The following is a 24,606-nucleotide window of genomic DNA, read 5'->3' on the forward strand; positions in this document are numbered from 1 at the left end:
TTTAGAACGTGTTGCAGTTGTTGTCTTGTCACTACAGGGTAAACCTATCTCATGTTTGTGACTTTGCAGGGACCTACTGGTCTGCCAGGTTTCCCAGGCAACCCAGGACTTCCAGTAAGTTGCTTAGATCTGCTTCCTGTTTCACACTCTGAATGCTGCCAAACAAACTCTCTTAAACTGTCTGTTTCTACCCCTCCATTCATAGGGCATCAATGGACACGATGGTCCACCCGGTGCGCCAGGTATCCCAGGATGCAATGGGACAAAAGTATGCCATTTATATACTTAAATACTTTTCACACACTTGTGTATTTGTCACATTATTTTCACCCTACTTGTGCTTTCTGGCTTTGCTGTGTTTCTGTTTCAGGGAGAAAGAGGAAGAGATGGAACTTCAGGTTTTCCTGGTCCTCAAGGGATACCTGTAAGCACTGACGATCGGCCTCCATAGATAGTGAAAACTAGACATTTTTCTAGGAAAAACCAGATTTATTTTGATTGAAAAATAAAGCCAGTTGAGGTGGTTCTTGGATATTCACGAGTTGAAGTATTCCAGGGCAGACCCAGGAGATGTTATATATCTTGACTGGCTTGGGAATGACTTGGATGAGCTGGAAGAAGTGGCCATTTGGGCTCAGAATCCTGCCCCCGTGACTTTAACTGGAATACGATAGAAACAATCTAAGCATTAGTTTCGAGTTACAAATAATCTACAAGGCAGCAAAAAATTAAATAAAAATAAAAATGACAAAAAATCAACAAAGTAATGTTTCTCAATGCAAATAGTATCCCTGTGAGAAAATACAATTACTAGATGATTTATTTCTTTTTCATTCTTTTCTCAGGGAATACCGGGACTTCCTGGAATGAAGGTGAGCTAAAATTTATTTTTCATGTTTTTGCTTATGAGTAAATGTGTCAAACACAAAAAGTTTATCCAGTTTTTCAATAAGACATATTCTTTCAACTATATAAAATTCTTTTGTCTCCTGCAGGGTGACCCTGGTGGTTTGATGGGAATTGTTCCCATGAAAGGAGAGAAAGGATATCCCGGCACACCTGGCCGACCTGTGCGTAGTGCACATGTGTTTGTGAACATACAGTCATGTGTTCATATACGCTGAATAAAAGTAGTAACAGCCTGAAGTAATACAATGAATGTTCTTCCCACAATATTCATTCCCAGGGACAAACTGGCAACCCCGGACCTATTGGGCCTACAGGACCTCCTGGCTATGAAGGACCCAGAGTAAGCAACCTGTGCAGTGATGCCCATCTTAAAAAAGCCATTCAAAGACTTAACTTTCTAAGAAATATTAGAAGCACATCTGTGTTCCTAATTATACAAAAAGCACCTTTAAGAAAACAGTCCTTCTAGATTTTCAATTAAATGCAATTACTGAATGTGTTATTACAATTTTTCTTTGACTAACTTAATAACTGTTTTACAGGGTGATCCTGGCCCTCCCGGCCCTCCTGGACCGATGGTGAGATTACTGATCAGTACACTGTCAAGACTGATAAACTGTACAATCAAGGTTTCTGACTTGAGAAACTGCATGAGAGTGTAACTGTTTGATCTCCTTATAGGGAGATAAGCTGGCCTTTGAGGGTGAGAAAGGAGAAAAGGTAAGATTTATGTTTCAAATAAATAAGAAGCAAAAAGTGTTAAATGTCAAAATAGCATAGAGGAATTTGACCTTCAGCAGAAAGCATTCTGTTTGGCTTTTTCATGCAATTTTCTCGTGCTTGCTGCACTAAATTAAGAGGCAAACTCGGGTCAGCATTAGCAAATATACAAGATATAACAAATATCTCATTACAACTGTTGTTAATGATAAACTGTTACATAGCACGCTGAAGTTATTGCTGTACCATTTAGCATGTCTTTTTATTAACCTTATTTTTGTAGGGTTCTTGTTGCCCCAGTCACATCCTGTTACAGATGTTTCTTTCTGTGTTATAACTGTATACTACATATGGAGTCAGAAATGGCGCATTTAGACGAGAGCATAAAATACACCCAATGTTAGCAAGAAAAACTTGAATTTCGGCTTCATAGGTACTCTTAGACTTGGTAGACTACACTACACAGTGAGTCACATTAAGTGTCCAATAACTGCACTGCAAATGCTTCAAAAACCTCCAGTACCACATCTGCACAGTATCTTTAAAATCAGAAGCATCCTGTCTGACAGTGATGCTGAACAACTAGTTCATGCATTTATTACTTCAAGGCTGGACTATTATAATTCATTATTAGCAGGTTGTCCTAAAAGATCTCTAGAAGTCCAGCAGTTAATCCAAAATGCTGCAGCTCCCTGAGTGCTTGAGGTGACAGCTGTTGTGAGATGGCACTATATGAATATACCTGAACTGAACAGACACATTAGCAAAAAAAAAACCCAAAAACCTTTGTGCCCGGGGCTTCATGGCTTTTCAGTGGCTGAGCAGCTCCTCCATAGTCAATTACTAACTGAAATTACAAGTTTTAATTTGTTTTGATGTTTGACATTTATATTCTTAACTATTTGACTGTGGCCCTTATTTTTATCTCCCCTGCAGGGGGACAAAGGACTTCAAGGCCCACCTGGCCCTCCTGGACCAACATCATTCGAACAGAAAGGATCACAAACGGTTGTTCGTGGGCCACAGGTACTCAGCCACGCCACAGATATCGCTCTGTTCTTGTCTGTGATTAAACAAATCATTGCTTGAAATGAAAAAACAAAGATGACATAGATTCTGTTTTGTCTATTCTGAATATTGCTCTGTTTTAATTCTTGAAGGGGTTCAAAGGAGAAGCAGGAGAGAAAGGCGACAAGGTTAGTATTTTTACTTCAAAGACTAAAGTGTAAAACTTGCTATTATATATGCAAGCTATTTGATATCTTTTACATTGCTTTTGACACACTTGACTCCCTTTCAGGGCTTCTGCATCCCATATCAGCACGGAGTCAAAGGCGATATCGGCCCAGATGGACCACCGGTAAGTGGAAATTTGTCTGTGTGTGTCGTTACTGTTGGATGGTGTAATTGTGTGATACCTAAACTTTTTTGTCCTAAAAAAAGAAACAATAAAATATTTGTTTCTGTAATTAAGGGTAAACCTGGCAAGGATGGAGACAATGGGCTACAGGTAACAATAATTTACAGCAATAAGCACTCTAAATGCTGTTATCTTTTATTACATAACATATAATTCCTAAAGTACAAGATATTCTCATACAGGGAGAAAGAGGCTTTCCTGGAGGCCCAGGATACCCTGGTTTACAGGTAAGTATTCCAGCTAATTGGATATTATAGTCAGTGCTTTAGTCTGGAATTATGAATGAAGGGATTATGACTGTTTTGGTTCATTTTAGGGCGAAAAAGGAGAAAGGGGACCACCTGGTGAGGTATGTGATTCTTCTCTTTCCCATTTTTACTCTTTAAGTAAGATTATTGAAATGGAACAGTCCTTTCTTGTTTTGGGTGGTTGTGGTTGAGGAAGTAGAGCAGGTCATCTACAAATCGGAAGGTTGGTAGTTTGATCCCTGGCTGCTCCAGTCTCCATGTTAATGTATCCTTGGGCAGGACACATCAGAGTGTGAATGGTAGATAGAAAGTACTTAGATGCAGAAAAATGTGCTTAGGTGAGAAATGAGACATGTTGTGTAGAAAAGTGCTATCGAAGAATGTCCAATTCACCGGTTTTAAGGGCCACTGGAAAACCCACGCTTCAAGCTGCTTTTAAGGCTACATATAGTCTGTTGCAAAAGTTTTCACTGGCCCATCCAAATCATTGAAAACAGGTATTCCACTCACTTCCATGGCCACAGGCATATAAAATCAAGCACCTAGGCATCCAGACTGCTTCTACAAAAATGTGCCAGAGAATCGGTCGCGCTCAGGAGCTCAGTGAATTCCAGCATGACACCGTGATAGGACGCCATCTATGCAACAAATCCAGTCATGACATTTTCCTCACTAATACGTATTAAACAGTCAACTGTTATTGGTATTATAACAAAGAGGAAACACCTGGGAATGACAGCAACTCAACGTAACAAGTTCTCTGGAGTAATGAATCACACTCCTACAGATAGCAATCCCACGGACTGCAGTGTGCCAGGTGTAAAGTTTGCTGGAGGGGGGATTATGGTGTGGGGTTGTTTTTCAGGAGTGGGGCTTGGCCTCTTAGTTCCAGTGAAAGGAATTCTTAATGCTTCAGCACACCAAGACATTTTGGATAATTTCACACTCCCAGCTTTGTGGGAACAGTTTGGGGATGGCTTGTTCTTGTTCCAACATGACTGTGCACCAGTGCACAAAGCAAGGCCCATTTAGACATAGATGAGTGAATCTGGTGTGGGAGAACTTGACTGGCCTGCACAGAGTCCTGACCTCAACCCAAAAGAACACCTTTGGAATGAATTAGAGCAGAGACAGTGAGCCAGGCCTTCTTGTTCAACATCACTGTCTGAGCTCACAAATGCACTTTTGGAAGAATAGTCAAAAACTCCCATAAACACTCTTAAACCTTTTTGGAAAGTCTTCCCAGAAGCTGCAAAAGGTGGACTGATATCACATTAAAGTCTATGGATTAAAAATGTGATGTCACTCAAGTTCAAGTGAGTGAAGGCAGTGAATATGATAAATTGCAGTTGTACCTTATAGCTCGTACCCCTCAGAACAACACTGTTATGGTCATGTTATGTCTCACATCAACTAGTGTTAATTTTATGTGTAATATCTTGTCTGTTTGGCAGCAGAGCTCGGCTCTTCTAGAAATAATCTGCCATCCTTGTGTAGCCTCTGGAGGTAGATTCATAGCATTGACCAAGATCTAGCTGTTTGCATTGGAAAATTTGTGATTTTAAGAGTGAAGAAGAGCTTTTGTAATAGTACTTTGATCACCGTATAAGGAGGTACAATTTAGAGAGGCGATGACGGATCTTTCGCAGGTGTGGTTAGATGTGCATGGTGATTTTTGTCTTATGATGACTTCCACAAACTATTATTTGGATTTATGTGGAATGATTGTACAGCGTATACCTTTAAAGATTTTAGAAGATAAGATCTGTGTGGATAAGTTTGAATCAATTTTGATTTTTCTCTAATCCACACAGAGTCACAAGTACATATTGAGGGTCAAACATATACAAACCGTCACTGAAAACCTTTAATAAGCAGTGTTGATGCTTCTCCAGTGTCTTAACTTGACAAGGCCTATTAACTTCCCACGTTGATCATGACTGGCTACAACTGTTAGTTTGTCTTTGAAGCATAAAAAGGATTAGCATAGATGTGGGTTCACCTACATAGATTTAAGTGACATGAAAGTTAAATAAATCCTGACATTATGCAATTTTATTAATTATGCAGGGTGTTGGCCCTCGTGGCGCTCCTGGTTCCCCAGGTTCAAAAGGAGAGAAAGGTAAAAGCATGATATAATGATATAATTATCAAATCCACTAAAGCACACTCATGAACTCCATTGTGAATCTGTGATCACTCCGGTGTTTTCCCTTTCCTCATGCTTTCTTCTTAATCTATAGGTTTTCCTGGTCCTCGGGGAGAGCCGGGTCTAACAGGTATTAATAAACTCATAATCTTTTTTTAAACAGCAAAACATGAAGCCTTCACATCTTAGTTATAAACACGCTAATCTTAATAAGACACCTGATGACTTTCCTGTTCTGTATTTCAGGCAGACACATTGAAGGGCCTCGTGGAGAGAAGGGAGACAAAGGAGAGGTGGGTGAAAAGGGAGACAGAGGTGTGGAAGGAGAGCCTCTTGTCGGACCTCCAGGACAACCGGGGAACCCTGGTCCTCCTGGACAACCCGGACCACCAAGTATGTCTGATCTTTGAATGATGCAATCATTTTATTATATGAGAATAAGGGAAACGTCAATACAATCTGTATCTGCCAGTTTTTGTTAAACAATCTAATGTGCGTGTGTGTGCCTTTGTCTGTGTGTTTACAAGTCAACCCTGGTGAATGTAACATTCAGAAGGGGAATCGTGGCCTACCTGGACCTCCAGGGTTACAAGGGGAAGTGGGACAGAAAGGTAAGGACAGCAGCTGCTACTGGTGACATATCTATTTAGATTAAATATAAATGTGTCTGTTTCCAAGGGACTGCTGAAAAACGCTTTATGTAAAACATAATTTTTTAAATTGCTGTTTCTGCAAACTGTTTCAGGTGACAAAGGGGATACGTGTGTTCAGTGTGAAGGCACTGTCACACCTGGATTACGTGGTCCTCCAGGTCCTAAAGGAGACACAGGTGAGTTAAATGTGGTCACATTCAAATTTGAAGTATATTTTTAAAAAAAATGGTCATGTCCAGTCTGCAAACTCTGCAGACTCGTTTGGAAATGTAAAAAGCCAGAAGCAGCAGGAGTAAAACACTACAAAGAAAAAACAGAAATAAAGAGTAAGGGCAAGACAGACATGTTATATACACACAGAAGGGTAATCAAGAATTGGAGCTAGGTGAGGAAAACAAGACATAGCTGAACTAAATCAGAAGAAGTGTCAGGAAGCGCTGTGTGGCAGGCAGGAGTTGGACTCAAAATGCAGGTACTCAGGCACGAGGTTTAAACACAAAGAACTCAGCTTTATTTGCTGGCAGGGAAAAAGCATACAAAAGCAAACTAAACTGGAACAATCACAACCCAAACTCACAGGGAGACACAAGGCGATCCACACAGCATGAGGGACGACACGACACTGACTCAGAGAAACACAGGGTTTAAATACACTGGGAAGTAACGAGGGGAATGAGACACAGAAGGAGGGCACAGCTGGGAGAAATCAGAACTGACGAGACAAGGAAGCAAAGCAGAACACATTCACATAAGACACAGACCTTCAAAGTAAAACAGGAAATATAACACGGAGACGCGAACTTGACATGGTGGAGACAGCAGCTAAGAAACAGACATACAGTAACCCATAAAGCAGAGGACTCTAAGAACCAAAATACACAGAGGGAAATACTAAGCTTGGAACACAAGAAACTAGACTCGAGGGAGTAACAAAAGACCAACCATGAGAACATAATTCACAATACAGAGTGACAGAAAACACAAGAAACTCGAAACATGCAAAGACACAGACCAAGAAACACAGACTTACAAAGAACAGAGGGGGCACAGAGAAACAGTAAAGTAAGTAAAAAAACAAAACAAAAAAACAAAAAGCAGATAAAAAAACAACAACAAACAAAGACTCAAGAAATTCAGGTGAAACTAATAAGCACAGGAAAGACAAAAGCTGCAGGCAAATAGTCTAAAAAAAGATCTCTTTTGTCTTTTCCTTTTCCTTGGACTTGAGGTTAAGGAGAAACGTGAAGAAGAATGAATAAAGAGTTGGGAAAAGCAAATTCAACAGCACCAACACGCATGCTCATTTTCCTTAGATGCTTTGTTAGAGGTGTTGTTACAGTATTGTTTCATGCAGGTCAAATAAATGGGAATCACCAATGTTGAGGTTGAAATATTAAAATGAAATATATGTACTATGAGCTGAAATGTTTGCCCACTCTGATGATCATATTAGATCTGACCAAGACATGAGCACTCTGACGAAAGCAAGAGTATCACTGTCAAAGCCTGTAATTAAGAAAACGCTTTCATAAATGTAAACAAAGAGTGTTTACAACGACAGTACGGAGAAAGAGACAAATGGCTCATGAAGCACAGTGGAGGCAACGTTAGGACTGCCAGCTGAACCGGGTCACTAACGTTTACTGATGATGTGACTGCTGATAGAAGTAGCTGGATGCCTTCTGAAGGCTATATCCTCTGCTTAGATACAAATGCTAATGTTAGTGATAAAATGCTAAATGCTGCAAAACAGTACAAAGCAACCAGTAACTGAAATCAGCTGCAGTAAAGCTTTATGCAGCTGCAGTATTGTCAAGAAACATCTGGCCCTAACTATATTTTTGAACATTTATTTTGTTTTCTCATTTATTTTGTTTTTTTCCTCAACTTTTCACAGTTGTGGCAGTCATTGGTTTCACTATTCCTTTTTTCTGTGTTTTACCCATTCAAATGAGTATTTAATAAATTAAAGATGCACAATGTCCATTTTCACTTCAGGACCTCCTGGTGTAGTAGGCGGTAAAGGACAAAAGGGTATTCCTGGACAACCTGGACAACCTGGACAACCTGTGAGCAGAATATTATTTGAGACACCAATGACAGAATCAGCTTAGGCTGATTTTTCTTTCACAGTTTCACTGAGAAAAAAATAGATCATGAACAGCAGTGTACTTTTTTTCCCTTTTTTCTTTTTTTACCTGTCTGCAGGGTGCTCAAGGAAATCCTGGATTAAGAGGGGCTCCTGGTGCTGTTGGTGAACCAGGGGACATCTTTGTTGCTCCTGGTCTGAAGGGGGACAAAGGTCTGCCTGGTCGTAATGGATTACCTGGACGGCCCGGGCTGGATGGAATACCAGGAAGAGATGGTCCCACAGGATTTCCTGGCCTGAAAGGAGAACCTGTAAGTGACATCAGTGTAAAATTGCTGTGCAACCTTTTACTATCGTCTCTGGCGTTATTCACTATAACTATGTGACGACAGGGCTTGGAATAGAAACCTAATTCTGAAAAAGCTAAGATGCTATTTAAAATATAAGGAAAAATAGAATGCAATGCAAATCTCATAAAGGGGATACAATTTTAAGAAAAATTTGACCTCATTTTTAGTTTTAGTTTGATGGAAGCAACACGTCTCAAAGATGGTGGGGCAGGTTCACATTTACCTCTGTGTCGCATCATCTGTGAGGAGACCAGCTGATGCACTTTTGGGACTTTTGTTCCATTATTGTGTCATATGGGATTGCAGCTGCTCAAGAGTTCTGGGTCATTTTTGTTGTACTTTTCGTGACATTGTACTCCAGATGTTTTAAACTGATGAAAGGTCTGGTCTGCAGGGAGATGAGTTCAGCACCTGGACTCTTCTACTAAGAAGCCATGATGCTGTAATAGATGTGGTTTAGCATTTTCTTGCTGAAATATGCAAGGGCTTGTGTTGCTCTACAACCTTTTAGCACTGATGGTGCCCTTTCCAGATGTTTAGTTTCCCAATTTTATAGGCACCAATGCAACTCAAAACCGATCAAGATAAAGTCTCGATCAGATAACACGCCAGAGGACACAATGTCCATGACTCTCTCTCTCTAACGTGTCCTTTTTATACCCGGTCATGTTGCTGACCGGTTGTCATTCAAATTGATTCGTTGCAAAATCATGGTACATCTTTTTTGTACCACTTGCTTTTCCTGCCTTTTTCACCCCCTTCCTAATTTTTTGAGATTCTTCGCTGCTGTCAAATTCAAAATGTGAGAGCAGGTCACTCTGTGATTGCTGCATTCTCAGTGAAGTGTTTATTCGTTTTAACTTGTGGTTGGCTTTTCTAAAAGAAAAGTGACATAAATTTTCACCAATCTTCTCCTCAGGCCAGAGAGGGCATCAAGGGTGAACGTGGACCAGATGGTGATCCCGGTCCTATTGGCCCTCTAGGAGAGAGGGGTCCGCCTGGTCTGCCAGGCTTTGGCCGACCAGGACAGACTGGAGATAAGGGCAGTCAGGGGAATCCAGGAGTTCCTGGACAACCTGGACGACCTGGTAAGCATGAACTCTGAAACCCAGGTTTGTGATACTGCACTTGCACACTGATTGATAACATACCTTGTGTCCACCAGGTACGAAAGGTGAGCCAGGGAAAGGTGTGAGCACTCCTGGTCCTCAGGGCGTACCCGGACCACGAGGAGAACCAGGCAGAGAGGGACCTATAGGTGAGCAACATAGTAAACATGATTTCATTTAACTCCAATTAAAAACATGTTTTCTGTATTTGTTTTTAATTTTGTGTTAATTAATACCATGGAAGGGCAAAATATGATCCAAAAAATTCATGTATATGTAAAAATAGTTTGTTTCGTTTACTATACAATTTGTTGTTGGCTGCAGGTGACAAAGGCCTTCCAGGAGACGAAGGGTTGCCCGGTTTTCCAGGAGAAAAGGGTGAACAAGGACCTCCTGGGATTGGATTTCCAGGCCCAACTGGTCCTAAAGGTGAGTTATTTCATAATATTGACTACAACCCTCCTTTCTAAGTATCATGGAGCAAAATGTATACAGGGTTTGTACATGAGGTAAGCGATACAGAACTTAGAGAAACATTTTTTTTCATGTTTGTAGGAAGCAGTGGAATTCCAGGAGCCCCCGGATTACCAGGAGAACCAGGAAGATCAGGAAAGGATGGCACAACAGGATCTCCTGGTCCACGTGGACCAAAGGTTTGGATTTGTCACTATTTATAAATCTAATTATACTTGTAGAAAGCAAAAGCAAAGTATCACTGGATATAGAGCGACTAACTTTAGAGATTTAACTCCCAGGTGAATCAGTGTCAGTGCTTATTTGGATAACTTACAGGGTGAACCTGGACGGGGACTTCCAGGTCCCAAAGGTTCACAAGGCCACCAAGGAATTCCTGGCTTCCAGGGAGAGAAGGGCAGCATTGGATACCCTGGTGTTCCTGGACGAGAAGGACATGCAGGCCCACCTGGACCTCAGGGTCTCAAAGGTATGGCAGGATTATTACAAATTTGCTCTGAAGCTATTTTTGCAATTAATTGATGCTGAAAAGTTCCATCTTCGGTACCAAGACCATTATTTTTTTCTTTTTAAAAATAGGTGATGTGGGACCTCCTGGACTTCCAGGACTGGTTGGCAAATCCGGTCCTCCAGGAAAAGGATTGCCTGGACCTCCTGGACTACAGGGACCTCCTGGAGAGCCTGGTCCTCATGGTGAGCTACAACTCAGCAGAAAAAAAATATTATTTTTCTTGCAAGATAATCTGTACCATCTCACAAAGAAATCCATAGGGCAAGATAATAAAACAATCATGGCTGTATATGCAGTTTCAAGTCCTGTGCATGCTACTTTGACACCATAATAGAAAGCTGAAACTCAGAACAGAAGCAAAGCAAATTAATGTGATTAGTGCTGTAGAAATCAAATGTGTTTATGTGTGTGTCCTGTCCAGGTGGGGAAGGTGTAAAGGGGGAGAAGGGCTACCCAGGTCCTCCTGGTCTAGACATGCCAGGGCCTCAGGGAGAGAAAGGGAACCTTGGGTTTCCAGGAGTACCAGGTACTAAAGGACTGCCAGGGCCTGCAGGTTTACCAGGCAGGGATGGACTCATTGGAAACCAAGGTAAGACAAACAATCCTTTTGGACATTTGTGTGGCGGGATTTGTATGACAGTATTTTTTTTTTGCTCATTATACTTTTTATTTAAAGGGTCAGTTTGTGAAAAAGTAAAAAATATATTTTTTAATGAACATAATTTACAGTTTACCATCTTTACTGCTCCCACAATGAACTAGATACACTGAGGTTGTTTCAAGGTGTAACTGCTTACGTGTCAAGCTGTTGTCAGTAACTTTTAACACCTTCTGTGCATGTTTCAAATTAAAAATCTTCAAAGTAAGGATATAAGGATAACAATGTTTTTAGTATGAAATATATCCACAGAAATGTTGAGCTTTACTGCCAGTTTCCCCACTAACTAAAGAAAATAACCACAGAGCTTGGAATCAATAAACTAATGAGAAACTAATGAGAAAAGGGTTTCTGATGGAAAAGTTGAAGCTATATCCAATGCATCACATTGCATTTATGTCATTTTAAAATTTGATTACGATGTAGTGTGTTTTCCTGACGTGACACAAGCTTATTTAAAGCATTCACCCATTTAATCTTTTAGGTGTTAAAGGTGAAATGGGATTAATGGGAACACCTGGAATACCGGGATATCCTGGGCCTCCCGGTACACCTGGATCTACTGGTCCGAGAGGTGAGGAATGCCAAATATAAAAACTCATGTTTTTTCTATTCCATGTCTCACAATTTAGGCCAGGGGTAGGGAACTTCAGGCCTCGAGAGCCAGTGTCCTGCCAGTTTTAGATGTGTCCTTGATCCAGCACAGCTGATTTAAATGGCTAAATTACCTCCTCAACATGTCTTGAAGTTCTCCAGAAGCTGGTAATGAACTAATCATTTGATTCAGGTGTGATGACCCAGGGTGAGATCTAAAACCTGCAGGACACCGGCTCTCGAGGACTAACGTTCCCTACCCCTGATTTAGGCTACTTGTGGTTTATTCATCAGTAGCAGTTCAATTAAATTGAGTGTTTTGTATATATAGTGCCAAACCACAACAAGAGTCACCACAATAAAAATGTCTTTTTCCTTCCATTCCTCTCAGGTGATCCTGGTCTTACTGGACCAAGAGGTGATATTGGAGAGCCTGGACTAAAAGGTGACAGAGGAGAGCCGGGTGTTCAGGGACCTCCTGGGAACATGAGTGATGTTGACATGGACCACATGAAGGGAGTGAAGGGAGACAAAGGAGACATAGGTATAAAACAACATATGCGTCTTTTTAGAATTTGTTCACATTTATTTATTTACAAACAAACCCATTTTTGAATCTGTATATTTGCCTATAGTTTAAGGAATACTTTTTTTACTTTTAGGTAGCCCAGGGACCAGTGGAGTGAGGGGCATACCTGGATTGCCAGGAGATCCTGGAATGCCAGGGAAAGATGGAGAGCCTGGATTACCTGGAAAACCTGGTGAGTTATCTGACCAGAACTTCAATTTGTGCTATTGCATTATTTTTATATGTGCTAATTTTTAAGCAAGTGTAATTGTAATGTTATTGATATTTTTCAGGTGACAAAGGAGACTCTGGCGAACCTGGAGAGCCTGGTGGTATGGGACCACCTGGACCGAAGGGTGGTGCAGGGGAGATGGGAGTACCAGGTAGAGGCACACGGATAATACACAAATTGTGAGAATGAATGTATGGGTACAAGCCTGTAATAAATGTGTTACAGTCAGTACAATTTAAGTTCTATAAAAACACAAGTGCGAGCACCTGTATTAAGACCGTTTCAGGCAGGGGAAAATCTTAGCTTACATTTCACTGTGACGAGCAACAGCTATGCACATTAAATTAATTGATTGTTAATGGACACATTGTCTGCTTTTGCAGGTCCAAGTGGTCCAAAGGGTGTCAAAGGAGATTTAGGTACACCTGGACATCCTGGATTCAGAGGCACGGATGGAGAAAAGGGAGACACAGGATTACCTGGTGAGCCGGGTATTGGCGTCCCAGGATTTCCAGGACAAAAGGTATTCCACTATTAAAAAACCTTTGATTGTTACAACACTGATTCTACAGATACAGGCAGAAATTTGAGTCAGCATCAACTCCACAGTACAATACATATTAATAATTATTATATAAGTAGACAAGACCTATGATGGGCTTTGGTAGCAAGTGTCATTCAATAATAAAAATCATTTCCAGTTTAACAAATACCACTGTGATTTATAGTGAGGGATTCTAATCCTATAATATTCTTATAATTTCAGTACTACAACATTATTCCACCTTGGCTGATTGAATTTAAAATGTGCTGACTTACAAAAATATGAACAGATCCTAATTGTTTATGGTAGTTTCATTTTAACTGAGAGAAGCAGAATATCAACAGCTTCTTCTTTAGCCACTCCTTTGTTTCCTTGCTGGCATCTTCAGTGTTCTGGCTGAGGGAAGGAGGTTCTTGGCCAAGGTTTTTATGATACACGGCCCTGCCCAAGGCATAATGTTTCTAACTCCATGCTCGACTGTGGGGATGGTGTTCTTTGGTTCATGTTCAGATTTCTCTTCCTCCAAACACAGTGGGGCAAGCTTACATCTAACCACGGCGCTTTCTCCCAGGCCCTCTCTGAGTCACTAAGATGTTCAATGGCAAACTTGAGACGGGTCTTGTACATGTGCCTTTTTATGTGCAAGATTTAACCCATTACGGCATGGTATACCAATGATTTTCTTGGGGACTGTGGTCCCAACTGCCTTAAGATCATTAATAAACTCTTCCCATAACGTTTGGGCTGATCCACAGCCTTTCTCTTGATCATCTTCATGCCATAAGGCAAGATCTTGCATGGAGCTGTTGGTCATTTCCTATTTTTTCCATTTCAGAATAGTCACATCAGTAGTTGTCACCTTCTCACCAGTCAGGTTTACAAATCTTGTTCTTGGTATCCCTTGCCAGGGACAAGTCCAAAGCTCACCTCTCTGGTCTTGCACATGGTGGTGGAGAGGCTGGAATGGGACAAACTGATTCTGTGGTTGTGGTTTATACACATAACGATCTGAGAGCAGGAGTATCTGTAAATGATTGACTGATTGATTGTAATTTGTGTGACACATGGGTACAGCCAATCTGTGGGAGCCAGAATTACGGGTGGTTTTTAATGTATCGGATACTTCATTCAATGACATACAAATCAATTGAAAACTTTTATGTGTTTTTCAGGATCTTTGATTGATATTCTGTCTCTCTCCATAAAAGCTGTTAGAGAAATGAAACACTGTTTATTTCTTTGGAAGTGAACAAACTTAAAATTTAAGGAAATCAAATAATTAAATACAAACTGTATTTGTCAAAAGTGTGAAGATGAAATGATCAACACACTCTGCTTCTCATGTCCAGTGCAGGTCTGATGTTATTAACAGGTCGTCATTACAAGGCTGTTAACTGACACTCAGCAGAGGTGGAAAGGCAAACATCGCAGTAGCTGCCGTTAAATTTTCAAAAATAGTCAGAGTAGTTCCTTTATATTAATGAGCCCTTCCATTTCTTTAATTAGAATTCCTGCTTTATTTGTACAGGGTCAGACTGGCGGGCCAGGATCCCCAGGACAAGCTGGAGATAAGGGTCAGAAAGGCCAAGAGGGCATGCCTGGCAAGCCAGGACTGCCAGGACCCAAAGGAGAACAAGGCAGTCCTGGGTATCAAGGTCGGATTTCAGTCTGGGTTGTCAATTTAGTTTTGCTTACCTGGTCAAATCAAGGTACAGTAGTCATACATGTTGTGTTTTAAGGTGTATTGTGATCTGTGTGTTGTACAGGTCAGTCAGGTAGACCAGGGGACAAGGGTACCCCTGGACTTCCTGGGTTTGTAGGAGAGCCTGGTCAAGATGGCCGGCCTGGTAAGTAAGAGGCTTGTTTATCAGGCAACTGTATCCACATATTTACATTACACTAATTTATTCATGGTTTGAGGCAATCTTGTGGGACACATTTGAGGTAAAAAAAAAAGAGTAATCACTGAGTTGTGATTTTTGGATCAGTAAGGTGAGTGTGCCACTTCTCAAAACTCTCAAAGGGTGGTAACCTTGCTTGACCGTTTTTCACATCAATTATGTTAAGAAACCACTTTGGCTAAATTCTGAGTTTAAATATAAGCTTTTTGGTTTTTTCTGTAATGAGCACTGACAGCTAAATGATGTACGTGTCCCAGGCAAATTAGTGTTTTTGAAACTGTGACTCTTCCAGTTTGACACTGTAGTATGTATACTTGTTGTTTTCCAGGCGAAGTTGGCCGGCAGGGGTCTTCTGGTCAAAAGGGAGATAAAGGAGATTCTGGACTTGATGGAATCCCAGGGTCCACAGGAGAGAGAGGACAGCCAGGTTAGTCTGTAAGAAGTTACAAGAAGACTGCCAACCATCCAGTGAGAGAGTTTTTTACTCCACTGTAGGAAAAGAGCCTTCAATCATTTTTTTCAACATCAAAAGCAAAAAAAAAAAACCCTAAACAAAAAAAACTCAAAAAACAAACAAACAAACAAACAAAAATCACAGCTGTTGTAAAAATAGACGTATCCTTTGGACTACATATATTGAAGGATCAGTATTAGCACTGGGGCCATGGCCGTGTTAGGAACCAAACTTGCCTTATTTGGATGAAAGGTTGCTTAGACAACGTTAGCAAGACACATAGGCTAATTCAAGGTAAAGGAATCTCACTGAAAAAAATCTGAGGCAGAAATGTGATGGATGGTCTGTGCCACACAACAAGTCATAAAATTAGATAATCCAATAAAAATGCTCCAAAAGGCACCAACGGCACACACTCAGTGAAGTCCAGTTTAATGATGGAAAGTTATAGATCAGGCCTTGCAGACATAATCAACCCCAGCTCCCTGTCAGGTCACCTATCAGTCTCAAAATTCACTCTCCTCAGATTTTATATGAAACTATAAAAAAAACCTTTTTTTTGTACAAATGTTTTTAATGCTTTGTTTAAATTTTGAGATTTTTTTTACATGCTGGGCTTTTTTGGCTCTTACATGAAACCTTCATTTTTCAGTTCTTTAGGTTGCATCTTAATCATTTTCTTTGAACTTGTGTGAAGCTAAGCTTTAACCTCTGAACCTGAAATTGTGTAGCCATCTTGTACTATATGTCATTCATAAAAAACTAACACATCAGGAAGTATACAAAGAATGAGAATATATATATATATATATACATATATATATATATATATATATATATATATATATATATATATATATATATATATATATATATATATATATATATATATATATATATATATATATACATATATATATATACATATATATATATATACATATATATATATATATATATATAAAACACCCAGCACGCCCCTGCGGGCGGTTTATCCTTCAAGCTCGGGTCCTCTACCAGAGGCCTGGGAGCTTGAGGGTCCTGCGCAGTATCTTAGCTGTTCCCAGGACTGCGCTCTTCTGGACAGAGATCTCCGATGTTGTTCCTGGGATCTGCTGGAGCCACTCGCCTAGCTTGGGAGTCACCGCACCTAGTGCTCCAATTACCACGGGGACCACCGTTACCTTCACCCTCCACATCCTCTCGAGCTCTTCTCTGAGCCCTTGGTATTTCTCCAGCTTCTCGTGTTCCTTCTTCCTGATATTGCTGTCATTTGGAACCGCTACATCGATCACTACGGCCGTCTTCTTCTGTTTGTCTACCACCACTATGTCCGGTTGGTTAGCCACCACCATTTTGTCCGTCTGTATCTGGAAGTCCCACAGGATCTTAGCTCGGTCATTCTCCACCACCCTTGGGGGCATCTCCCATTTTGACCTCGGGACTTCCAGGTTATACTTGGCACAGATGTTCCTGTACACTATGCCGGCCACTTGGTTATGGCGTTCCATGTATGCCTTGCCTGCTAGCATCTTGCACCCTGCTGTTATGTGCTGGATTGTCTCTGGGGCATCTTTACACAGCCTGCACCTGGGGTCTTGCCTGGTGTGATAGACCCCAGCCTCTATGGATCTTGTGCTCAGAGCTTGTTCTTGTGCTGCCATGATTAGTACCTCTGTGCTGTCTTTCAGTCCAGCTTTGTCCAGCCACTGGTAGGATTTCTGGATATCAGCCACCTCCTCTATCTGCCGGTGGTACATACTGTGCAGGGGCCTGTCCTTCCATGATGGTTCCTCGTCTCCCTCCTCTTTCTTGGGTTTCTGCTGCCTGAGGTATTCACTGAGCACTCGGTCAGTTGGGGCCATCTTCCCAATGTATTCTTGGATGTTCCTTGTCTCATCCTGGACTGTGGTGCTGACACTCACCAGTCCCCGGCCCCCTTCCTTCCGCTTAGCGTACAGCCTCAGGGTGCTGGACTTGGGGTGAAACCCTCCATGCATGGTAAGGAGCTTTCTTGTCTTTATGTCAGTGGCTTCTATCTCCTCCTTTGGCCAGCCTATTACCCCAGCAGGGTACCTGATCACGGGCAGGGCATACGTGTTGATGGCCCGGATCTTGTTCTTACCATTCAGCTGACTCCTCAGGACTTGCCTGACCCTCTGCAGGTACTTGGTGGTTGCAGCTTTTCTAGTGGCCTCTTCATGGTTCCCATTCGCCTGCGGGATCCCCAAGTACTTGTAACTGTCCTCTATGTCTGCAATGTTGCCTTCTGGTAGTTCAAGCCCCTCAGTTCTGACTACCTTCCCTCTCTTTGTTACCATCCGACTACACTTCTCCAGTCCGAATATATATATATATATATATATATATATATATATATATATATATATATATATATATATATATATATATATATATATATATATACATATATATATATATATATATATATATATATATGTAGAGAGAGAGAGAGAGAGAGAGAGAGAGAGAGAGAGAGAGAGAGAGAGAGAAAAGCTCTCTTCCTCAAGCGATTTAAGTAATTTATTTTAAGAGCACATGCTTTAACAAGCAAACACAATTAGAGGATGCAGTGGGCAGTGAACTGTGGTGAGATTATTTCTGTTTGGAAGTAAATTTTGCTAAAACAAATGTTGTTTGCAGCAGTAACTTTAATGTATTAAAATATATCCTGTATCTACCCCTTTCTGCAGGTATGGCTGGAATAGGTTTTCCTGGGCCGCCTGGCGAGCTTGGCAGCAAAGGTGTGGGCCTCTACAACACTGATGTTTATATTGATTCAATTCATAGGACAGCAAAGTTTCATATGTTTTTTTCCCCTCACTGCAGGAGACAAAGGCAGTCCTGGCTTTCCTGGCAACCCAGGTATTCCAGGTGTCCCTGGTGTGAAAGGTGATAAGGGATTTTCCGGCCCACAGGGACCTCAAGGACAGCCAGGAGAACAGGGTCCCTCGGGTTTCTCTCTAGAAGGACCTAAAGGAGATAGGGGAGAAACAGGACAACCTGGAGAAGCAGGTACTGTGAGAAAGTAAAGATGCAGATAATTTTTTGCTTCATGGTGATGGTAAAAAGGACTACTTATACTTTATACTCTGTTTAAGCAGTCGAAGCACTTTCAGCTACAAATCTCATTCACCTAGTCGTACACACATTTTCTATACCTAAGCAGTTTTATATAATGCTCACACACTTCCACTCTGATGGATGCATCAGGGGAAACTCCGGGGAAGTCAGGGCATAAAAAGTGCATAAACATGGTTATTTATTCCAGATACAGTAGTTGATAGATTAAAAAAAACAACTTTCTTTGTCTTTATCAAACAGGAATCAAAGGACAACCAGGACCTGCTGGCTTTCCAGGCAGAGATGGACAGAAGGGAGAGAAAGGAGATCAAGGTCTCCAGGGTTTCCAGGGAGAGTCGGGAATAAAGGGGGATTCTGGATTACCTGGACTGCCGGTATGTCATAAGGCTGTTTTCAATTTGAGCTTTCCTCTTGCTGTAAACATTAGATAGTGTTCCTTCAGAGGAGAGAGAGCCATTACAATATTTATGTTTTTGATTACAGGGAGCACCTGGGCTTCCAGGTCTTGATGGACCGAAGGGAGAGATAGGATTACAGGGTGTAACTGGCTTCCCAGGTGAGTGTATTCAGAGTGATATATTTGTGTGTCATCTGCATCTGTTCAAGCAATTATGGAAAAAAAAAATTATGGTAAAACAAACTTTTACCAACCCTAGGACAAAAGGGTGTTGCTGGAGACTTTGGATATAGAGGTGAAGCTGGAGACAGAGGATTCCCAGGCGAAAAAGGTAACACAAGAATGAAACAAACTTAGCTGTGGTAATATTGATGTTATTAAATGTTAATGTATTAAACGTCTTTAAATTAAATATTTATGTCTTATTTTAGGTAACGAAGGCCCTCCTGGTCCTCCCGGCCCTCAAATGTTCATAAAAGGAGACATTGGCTTCCCAGGAATTCAAGGTTTACCGGGACCTCAGGGGCCATCTGGGCTTCCAGGGCAGAAAGGAGATAGAGGTGATGGTTATACCCCATTTAGACCGCTGTCACACAACAGCTCACTCCTGCTCGCCTTTCACCCACACCCTTTTCAATAACGCTACCATTTTCATTCATTTTTCTCAGGTGTGACAGGTTTTCCAGGGTCAAAAGGCGAAGAAGGTCTCCCTGGATATAATGGTCAGAACGGGGTCAAAGGAGAGCCTGGCTTTCCAGGGCCACAAGGTGAGACACTCCACGTGATTAATGCACGGTGTTGGTGCTCTTTGCTGTGCTGGCATTTTTTTGGTTCTACTGATTTCTTCATATCTTTAGGACCTAGAGGACACCCTGGCCCGCCTGGACCTAATGGTGTTCCAGGCCCAGCCGGTCCACCCGGCCCCTCGTCCATGGATCACGGTTTCCTTGTAACACGTCACAGCCAATCGGTGGACATCCCACTGTGTCCCGAGGGAACCTCTCTCATATATGATGGCTACTCCTTGCTCTACGTCCAGGGCAATGAGCGCTCTCATGGGCAAGACTTAGGTGAGACGATATGAATAGAAGGAAGGCCTCAATATAAAGCAGGGACATAACGGAAAATATCTGTGGGTTCATTTGATATTCTTTTGGCTTTGCATTTTAGGTACGGCAGGCAGCTGTCTAAAAAAGTTCAGCCCCATGCCCTTCCTCTTCTGTAATATCAACAATGTGTGTAACTTTGCCTCCCGTAATGATTACTCCTACTGGCTCACCTCACCTGAGCCCATGCCCATGAGCATGGCACCCATCACTGGTGAAAGCATTAAACCCTTCATCAGTAGGTAAGTCACGATTTCTTTACACTCTGCTGTTTCACATGTGTTTGATGCTTGATTTGACTCGTGCTGTTCTCATATGAATTTGTGCACAGGTGCGCTGTATGTGAAGCTCCAGCCATGGTGATAGCAGTTCACAGTCAGACCATTATGATCCCACCGTGCCCCGAAGGCTGGGACTCTCTGTGGATCGGCTACTCCTTTGTTATGGTAAGACAGCTCTGGTCTCTCAAATATATTTGTCCACCATGGATGAATAAGTCATGGCTATATAATAACGACTCACCATGAGCATTTCAGAAATGTAATTATGAGTAGTGCAAGGTTGTAATTGCTGCACTGTGACAAAGAGGGCTGATATGTGCACAAGTGTTGAATCAGTTAGTGGCTGTGAAGCAGATCACAGTCACCCAAGGGAAGCACTTCTGTTTTCTGTGCTGTCTATATTTGCTGACTACAGAGAATGAGATCAAGCTGCGTTCCCTGGGTGTTGGCTCAGTACACTCCATTATAAACTGCAGTATTATTCATTGCAGTCAGTACTCCTTCAATCAAAAGTGGATTGTTTTTCCATTTGTAGTAATTTATATTTGGCAGGGTGAATCAGGTGGAGATGAGTGTCATGGGGTGATTTGTGACAGAAGGATAGCAGCAAGAGTGAAAGGGAATGTTTGCAGATGGTGGCACTGACAAAGAGGGGGGGTTGCTAGCTTAGGATGCTAAGATGTTAATTGGGAGTGACCAGGATGATTAGAAATTCTGTTATCAGAGTTTGAGAAGAAGGCGACTCTCATCCAAGAGGCTTCTTCGGTCCTAAAACCTCTCGTCAAGCTCCTAAGACTACAGTACCATGACCTGGATGACTGAGAACCCACTGAGACATATATCAGGGCGACAGTTCAGGGTGAGCAGCTTGGGGACAAAGAGAGGTAAGGCTGAGGCTTGTGCAGAGGAGGAATAGGGCAGTTTTTGGACAAAGAATGTTAAAGATGGAGCTGCCAGACAGGAAAAGAGGAAACCACAGAGAAAATTCATGAATGTAGTGAATGAGGACATGCAGAGAGGAAAGAGTGAGATGGAGGCAGATTGTTCACTGTGCTGACCGCTAAATGGAGCGACCAAAAGAAGAAGAAATAATTTATATTTAGTGATATGCCTGTGTTCTGCACATACATGTAATGCTAAACCCCTGAAAGTTAACAGAATTACTTAAGTGAGAAATAGTGTGAACTTAAAAGAGCTGAGGCAAAGGCGGGTTGCAAAGCAGCTTTCAAACCCAACAGCATCTGTGGAAAGATGCTTAAGTAGCGTGCTCTATATGAGGTATGACAAACACATGTTATCAGCTGATGTGGGATGGCAGTGAGATCAGCTGATACTAGACTTTGCTTGTTTTTGTAAATAAGAAACGCCAATAAAACTCTGTTAGTTATTGTCTTATAGATGTAAAAGGCCCCTCATTAATTTGCATTGCATGTTTGTGTAGCACACCAGTGCTGGTGCTGAGGGTTCGGGCCAGGCTTTGGCTTCTCCCGGTTCCTGTCTGGAGGAATTCCGTAGCGCTCCATTCATCGAGTGTCACGGTCGAGGAACCTGCAACTATTACGCCAACTCCTACAGCTTCTGGCTCGCTACCATTGAAGACAGTGAAATGTTTACGTAAGGCAGAACTCTGACACGCAGACATTGACTTTCTTGACTTTTTAAAAAAATTCAAATTACTCAACAACTTTGAGAAATGCTTTTTTTTGCTGACCTTTAAATTCATGACCTTGCTCCAGTTTATTGTAAAACATCCAACAGTATTTTTGGATCTGCTTATCACTGTAACAAACTTCTGACAACACTCAAACAAAGCTTTTAGTAATTTTGTGTGTTGGTACAGGGCAGTGAGACAAGCTCATCTGCCTGCTGTTGTTAAGTTATCATCACATTTCCCTCAAGTTTACATCATGGGTATATAATATTTTTTTCACTCTCCCTCTTTTCAGGAAACCCGTCCCAGCAACGCTAAAAGCCGGCAGCCTCCGAACACACATAAGCCGCTGTCAGGTTTGCATGAAGAGGACATAAGCAGCAATACCAAAGGCCTCCGAAGAGCAATAAGGCGTGCGCTGACGTCATCAACTTAGCTTTATTTCCCATTTTCTAAAGGATGGTGCTATTGCCCTGCCTGGCATTTAGGATAGGATCATGGCCAGAGACTGAAACCAAACCACAGAGACCAAGTGGCCGCTTGCTCCATGCAGAAACACACAATCACAACATGTTAAGTGTGACACCCAGTTTACCACTGCACTGACATGCCCCCTGAACTGGTAAACTGGTGTTAATTTTGAAAGGGCTGTGTGTGTCAGTCAGGTGCTATTGAATCTTATGTGCCTTTTTCTTTTCATTGTTTTTATTTCCATTCCCTACCAGTGTTTCAAAGATATAGCAACACAATATGATATACGTTCACACCTTAGTTAAACCCTACTAATGTAAAAGCTAGGACTTACCACTGGTTACAGATGCTTGCCATTTATACCGCCATAAAGTTGCAGACACTAATGTACAGTATGCTACTCACTCTGTTGTAAATACAACACATTCCTTCTTAACATAGTTCAACATACTCGCCTCAGGTTATTGATGAGTTACTTTGTGTGTTATTAATCCCATTTTTATTTATAAGAGTTCTGAGAATATGTTCGACGCGAGTGTATCTGAGATGCCATATATCCGAAAAGAATGTGTTAATGCGTGAAAACCATCGCCTTATTAACATACAAAACAGCACTGAAATAGCATTACCAGGCATGTGACTGTGTGTGTGTGTGTGTGTGTGTGTGTGTGTGTGTGTGTGTGTGTGTGTGTGTGTGTGTGTGTGTGTGTGTGTGTGTGTGTGTGTGTGTGAGAGAAAACAAGATTTGAGTGGCTTGGAAATGGCATGCGTGTTGCAATGTCTACATATATATTGTTGCACAACCCTGTTGTTAACATGAAAAATGCACACAAAGAAATAGCCAAGAAAAAATCATCCTTCTTGTGTTTTTTCTCTGTACAAACCTTGTTTATAACAGTTGTTTCCAAGATTTTACCCCCTTAAGTGAAACATATCCTCATCATCTGTGATCCTAAGGAGATGCACGTGTATAGATGCATAACTTGTATTTGCAGTTTTGGATGTGTACTTGACTGTTTCCCTTTGTGAAATGCTTTTTTGTTATTCCTGTTTATTTAGTGCAAAGTGTAATCCTCTCTAAAGGTCATGATGTTACTTCTCTCCGAGTACTCTGGCTTCCTCCCACACTCCAAAGACGTGCACGGGGTTCGGTTAATTGGTGATTCTAAAGTGGCCATAGGCGTGAATGTGGGTGCAAACGGTTATCTGTTTCTCTGTGACAGACTGGCAACCTGTCCAGGGTGTACCCCGCCTCTCTGGGATAGACTCCAGCCCAGATGTGACCCTGAATTGGACAAACTGAAGGACCACGGATGGATCGATGAGTCATAATGTGATGGTTACGCAATCAGGTCGAGGACATATAGTGCCTATGCAGGTTAAAATCCTTTAAAAGGTCTTAGCATAGAGTTGTGTAGATTTGTTTCTTTATGTACAGCATCTGGAGAAAACTTCATGCGTATATTAATCTTAGAAAGCCTGTTGGACCTCAAATGTTCTCCGGAGCTCCGAAATAGCTTCAACAGCTCTGAAAGGGACATTTCTGTGTCCCTTTAAGAGCTTTTGAAATATGCAAAGTTAAGGCAATGACTGTACACTGACTGCAACCTGTTTTTGTTTGAATATGATACTTGGGATAAAATGCTCAGACATTTGTAGAGTATTAGAATTATTTTCCAGCGTTAAACAAGCCTTTCCTAACAGTGATTACCAGAACAGAAAATACTTTTTAATATTTCACTTCCAAAACTGTGTAATTCCTGAAATAAAATGATTTGTAGGAATTGTTTAAAAATTATTATTTTGTGTTTCCTGTTTCCAACATTTTTAACGCAGTACTCCAGAAATGTCACTAGAGGGCAGCATCAGCATACACAGAGCAAGTTGCTGCTTTCTTATATGAAAGCTCCCAGTATGTGTGACTCCAAAGCTCATTTTGTTTTTACTAGTCACTAGGCAACAGCATGCAGCAAAAGCTTACTCCAGATATATTATGACCAATAAATTAAATG

General features: G+C 41.4%; 1 protein-coding gene across 1 annotated transcript in view; it reads left to right on the forward strand.

Annotated features, from left to right (window-relative positions):
* The window catches only part of col4a1 (collagen, type IV, alpha 1), a 48,822-nt gene extending 24,430 nt beyond the window's left edge, over positions 1 to 24,392 (forward strand). Inside the window, exons 5-52 of the mRNA XM_026145793.2 lie at positions 70 to 114; positions 206 to 268; positions 371 to 424; positions 846 to 872; positions 996 to 1,070; positions 1,187 to 1,249; positions 1,452 to 1,487; positions 1,591 to 1,629; positions 2,566 to 2,655; positions 2,790 to 2,825; positions 2,930 to 2,989; positions 3,104 to 3,139; positions 3,232 to 3,276; positions 3,366 to 3,398; positions 5,368 to 5,419; positions 5,541 to 5,576; positions 5,693 to 5,839; positions 5,974 to 6,057; positions 6,192 to 6,275; positions 8,098 to 8,168; positions 8,308 to 8,499; positions 9,458 to 9,626; positions 9,704 to 9,796; positions 9,972 to 10,076; positions 10,203 to 10,300; positions 10,440 to 10,590; positions 10,701 to 10,814; positions 11,054 to 11,221; positions 11,775 to 11,864; positions 12,276 to 12,428; positions 12,547 to 12,645; positions 12,746 to 12,835; positions 13,068 to 13,207; positions 14,757 to 14,883; positions 14,995 to 15,075; positions 15,458 to 15,556; positions 18,298 to 18,348; positions 18,434 to 18,619; positions 18,929 to 19,062; positions 19,172 to 19,244; positions 19,345 to 19,416; positions 19,517 to 19,645; positions 19,754 to 19,852; positions 19,943 to 20,155; positions 20,256 to 20,433; positions 20,523 to 20,637; positions 21,914 to 22,086; positions 22,419 to 24,392. Of these exons, the coding sequence (XP_026001578.2) occupies positions 70 to 114; positions 206 to 268; positions 371 to 424; positions 846 to 872; positions 996 to 1,070; positions 1,187 to 1,249; positions 1,452 to 1,487; positions 1,591 to 1,629; positions 2,566 to 2,655; positions 2,790 to 2,825; positions 2,930 to 2,989; positions 3,104 to 3,139; positions 3,232 to 3,276; positions 3,366 to 3,398; positions 5,368 to 5,419; positions 5,541 to 5,576; positions 5,693 to 5,839; positions 5,974 to 6,057; positions 6,192 to 6,275; positions 8,098 to 8,168; positions 8,308 to 8,499; positions 9,458 to 9,626; positions 9,704 to 9,796; positions 9,972 to 10,076; positions 10,203 to 10,300; positions 10,440 to 10,590; positions 10,701 to 10,814; positions 11,054 to 11,221; positions 11,775 to 11,864; positions 12,276 to 12,428; positions 12,547 to 12,645; positions 12,746 to 12,835; positions 13,068 to 13,207; positions 14,757 to 14,883; positions 14,995 to 15,075; positions 15,458 to 15,556; positions 18,298 to 18,348; positions 18,434 to 18,619; positions 18,929 to 19,062; positions 19,172 to 19,244; positions 19,345 to 19,416; positions 19,517 to 19,645; positions 19,754 to 19,852; positions 19,943 to 20,155; positions 20,256 to 20,433; positions 20,523 to 20,637; positions 21,914 to 22,086; positions 22,419 to 22,500 (4,650 nt within the window). The 3' untranslated portion in view covers positions 22,501 to 24,392. The remainder of the gene's footprint in view (positions 1 to 69; positions 115 to 205; positions 269 to 370; positions 425 to 845; positions 873 to 995; positions 1,071 to 1,186; positions 1,250 to 1,451; positions 1,488 to 1,590; positions 1,630 to 2,565; positions 2,656 to 2,789; positions 2,826 to 2,929; positions 2,990 to 3,103; positions 3,140 to 3,231; positions 3,277 to 3,365; positions 3,399 to 5,367; positions 5,420 to 5,540; positions 5,577 to 5,692; positions 5,840 to 5,973; positions 6,058 to 6,191; positions 6,276 to 8,097; positions 8,169 to 8,307; positions 8,500 to 9,457; positions 9,627 to 9,703; positions 9,797 to 9,971; positions 10,077 to 10,202; positions 10,301 to 10,439; positions 10,591 to 10,700; positions 10,815 to 11,053; positions 11,222 to 11,774; positions 11,865 to 12,275; positions 12,429 to 12,546; positions 12,646 to 12,745; positions 12,836 to 13,067; positions 13,208 to 14,756; positions 14,884 to 14,994; positions 15,076 to 15,457; positions 15,557 to 18,297; positions 18,349 to 18,433; positions 18,620 to 18,928; positions 19,063 to 19,171; positions 19,245 to 19,344; positions 19,417 to 19,516; positions 19,646 to 19,753; positions 19,853 to 19,942; positions 20,156 to 20,255; positions 20,434 to 20,522; positions 20,638 to 21,913; positions 22,087 to 22,418) is intronic.
* The last annotated feature ends 214 nt before the right edge of the window (positions 24,393 to 24,606 follow it).

Source organism: Astatotilapia calliptera, chromosome 16 (assembly GCF_964374335.1).
Source record: "Astatotilapia calliptera chromosome 16, fAstCal68.1, whole genome shotgun sequence".
Classification (NCBI taxonomy): Eukaryota; Metazoa; Chordata; class Actinopteri; order Cichliformes; family Cichlidae; genus Astatotilapia; species Astatotilapia calliptera.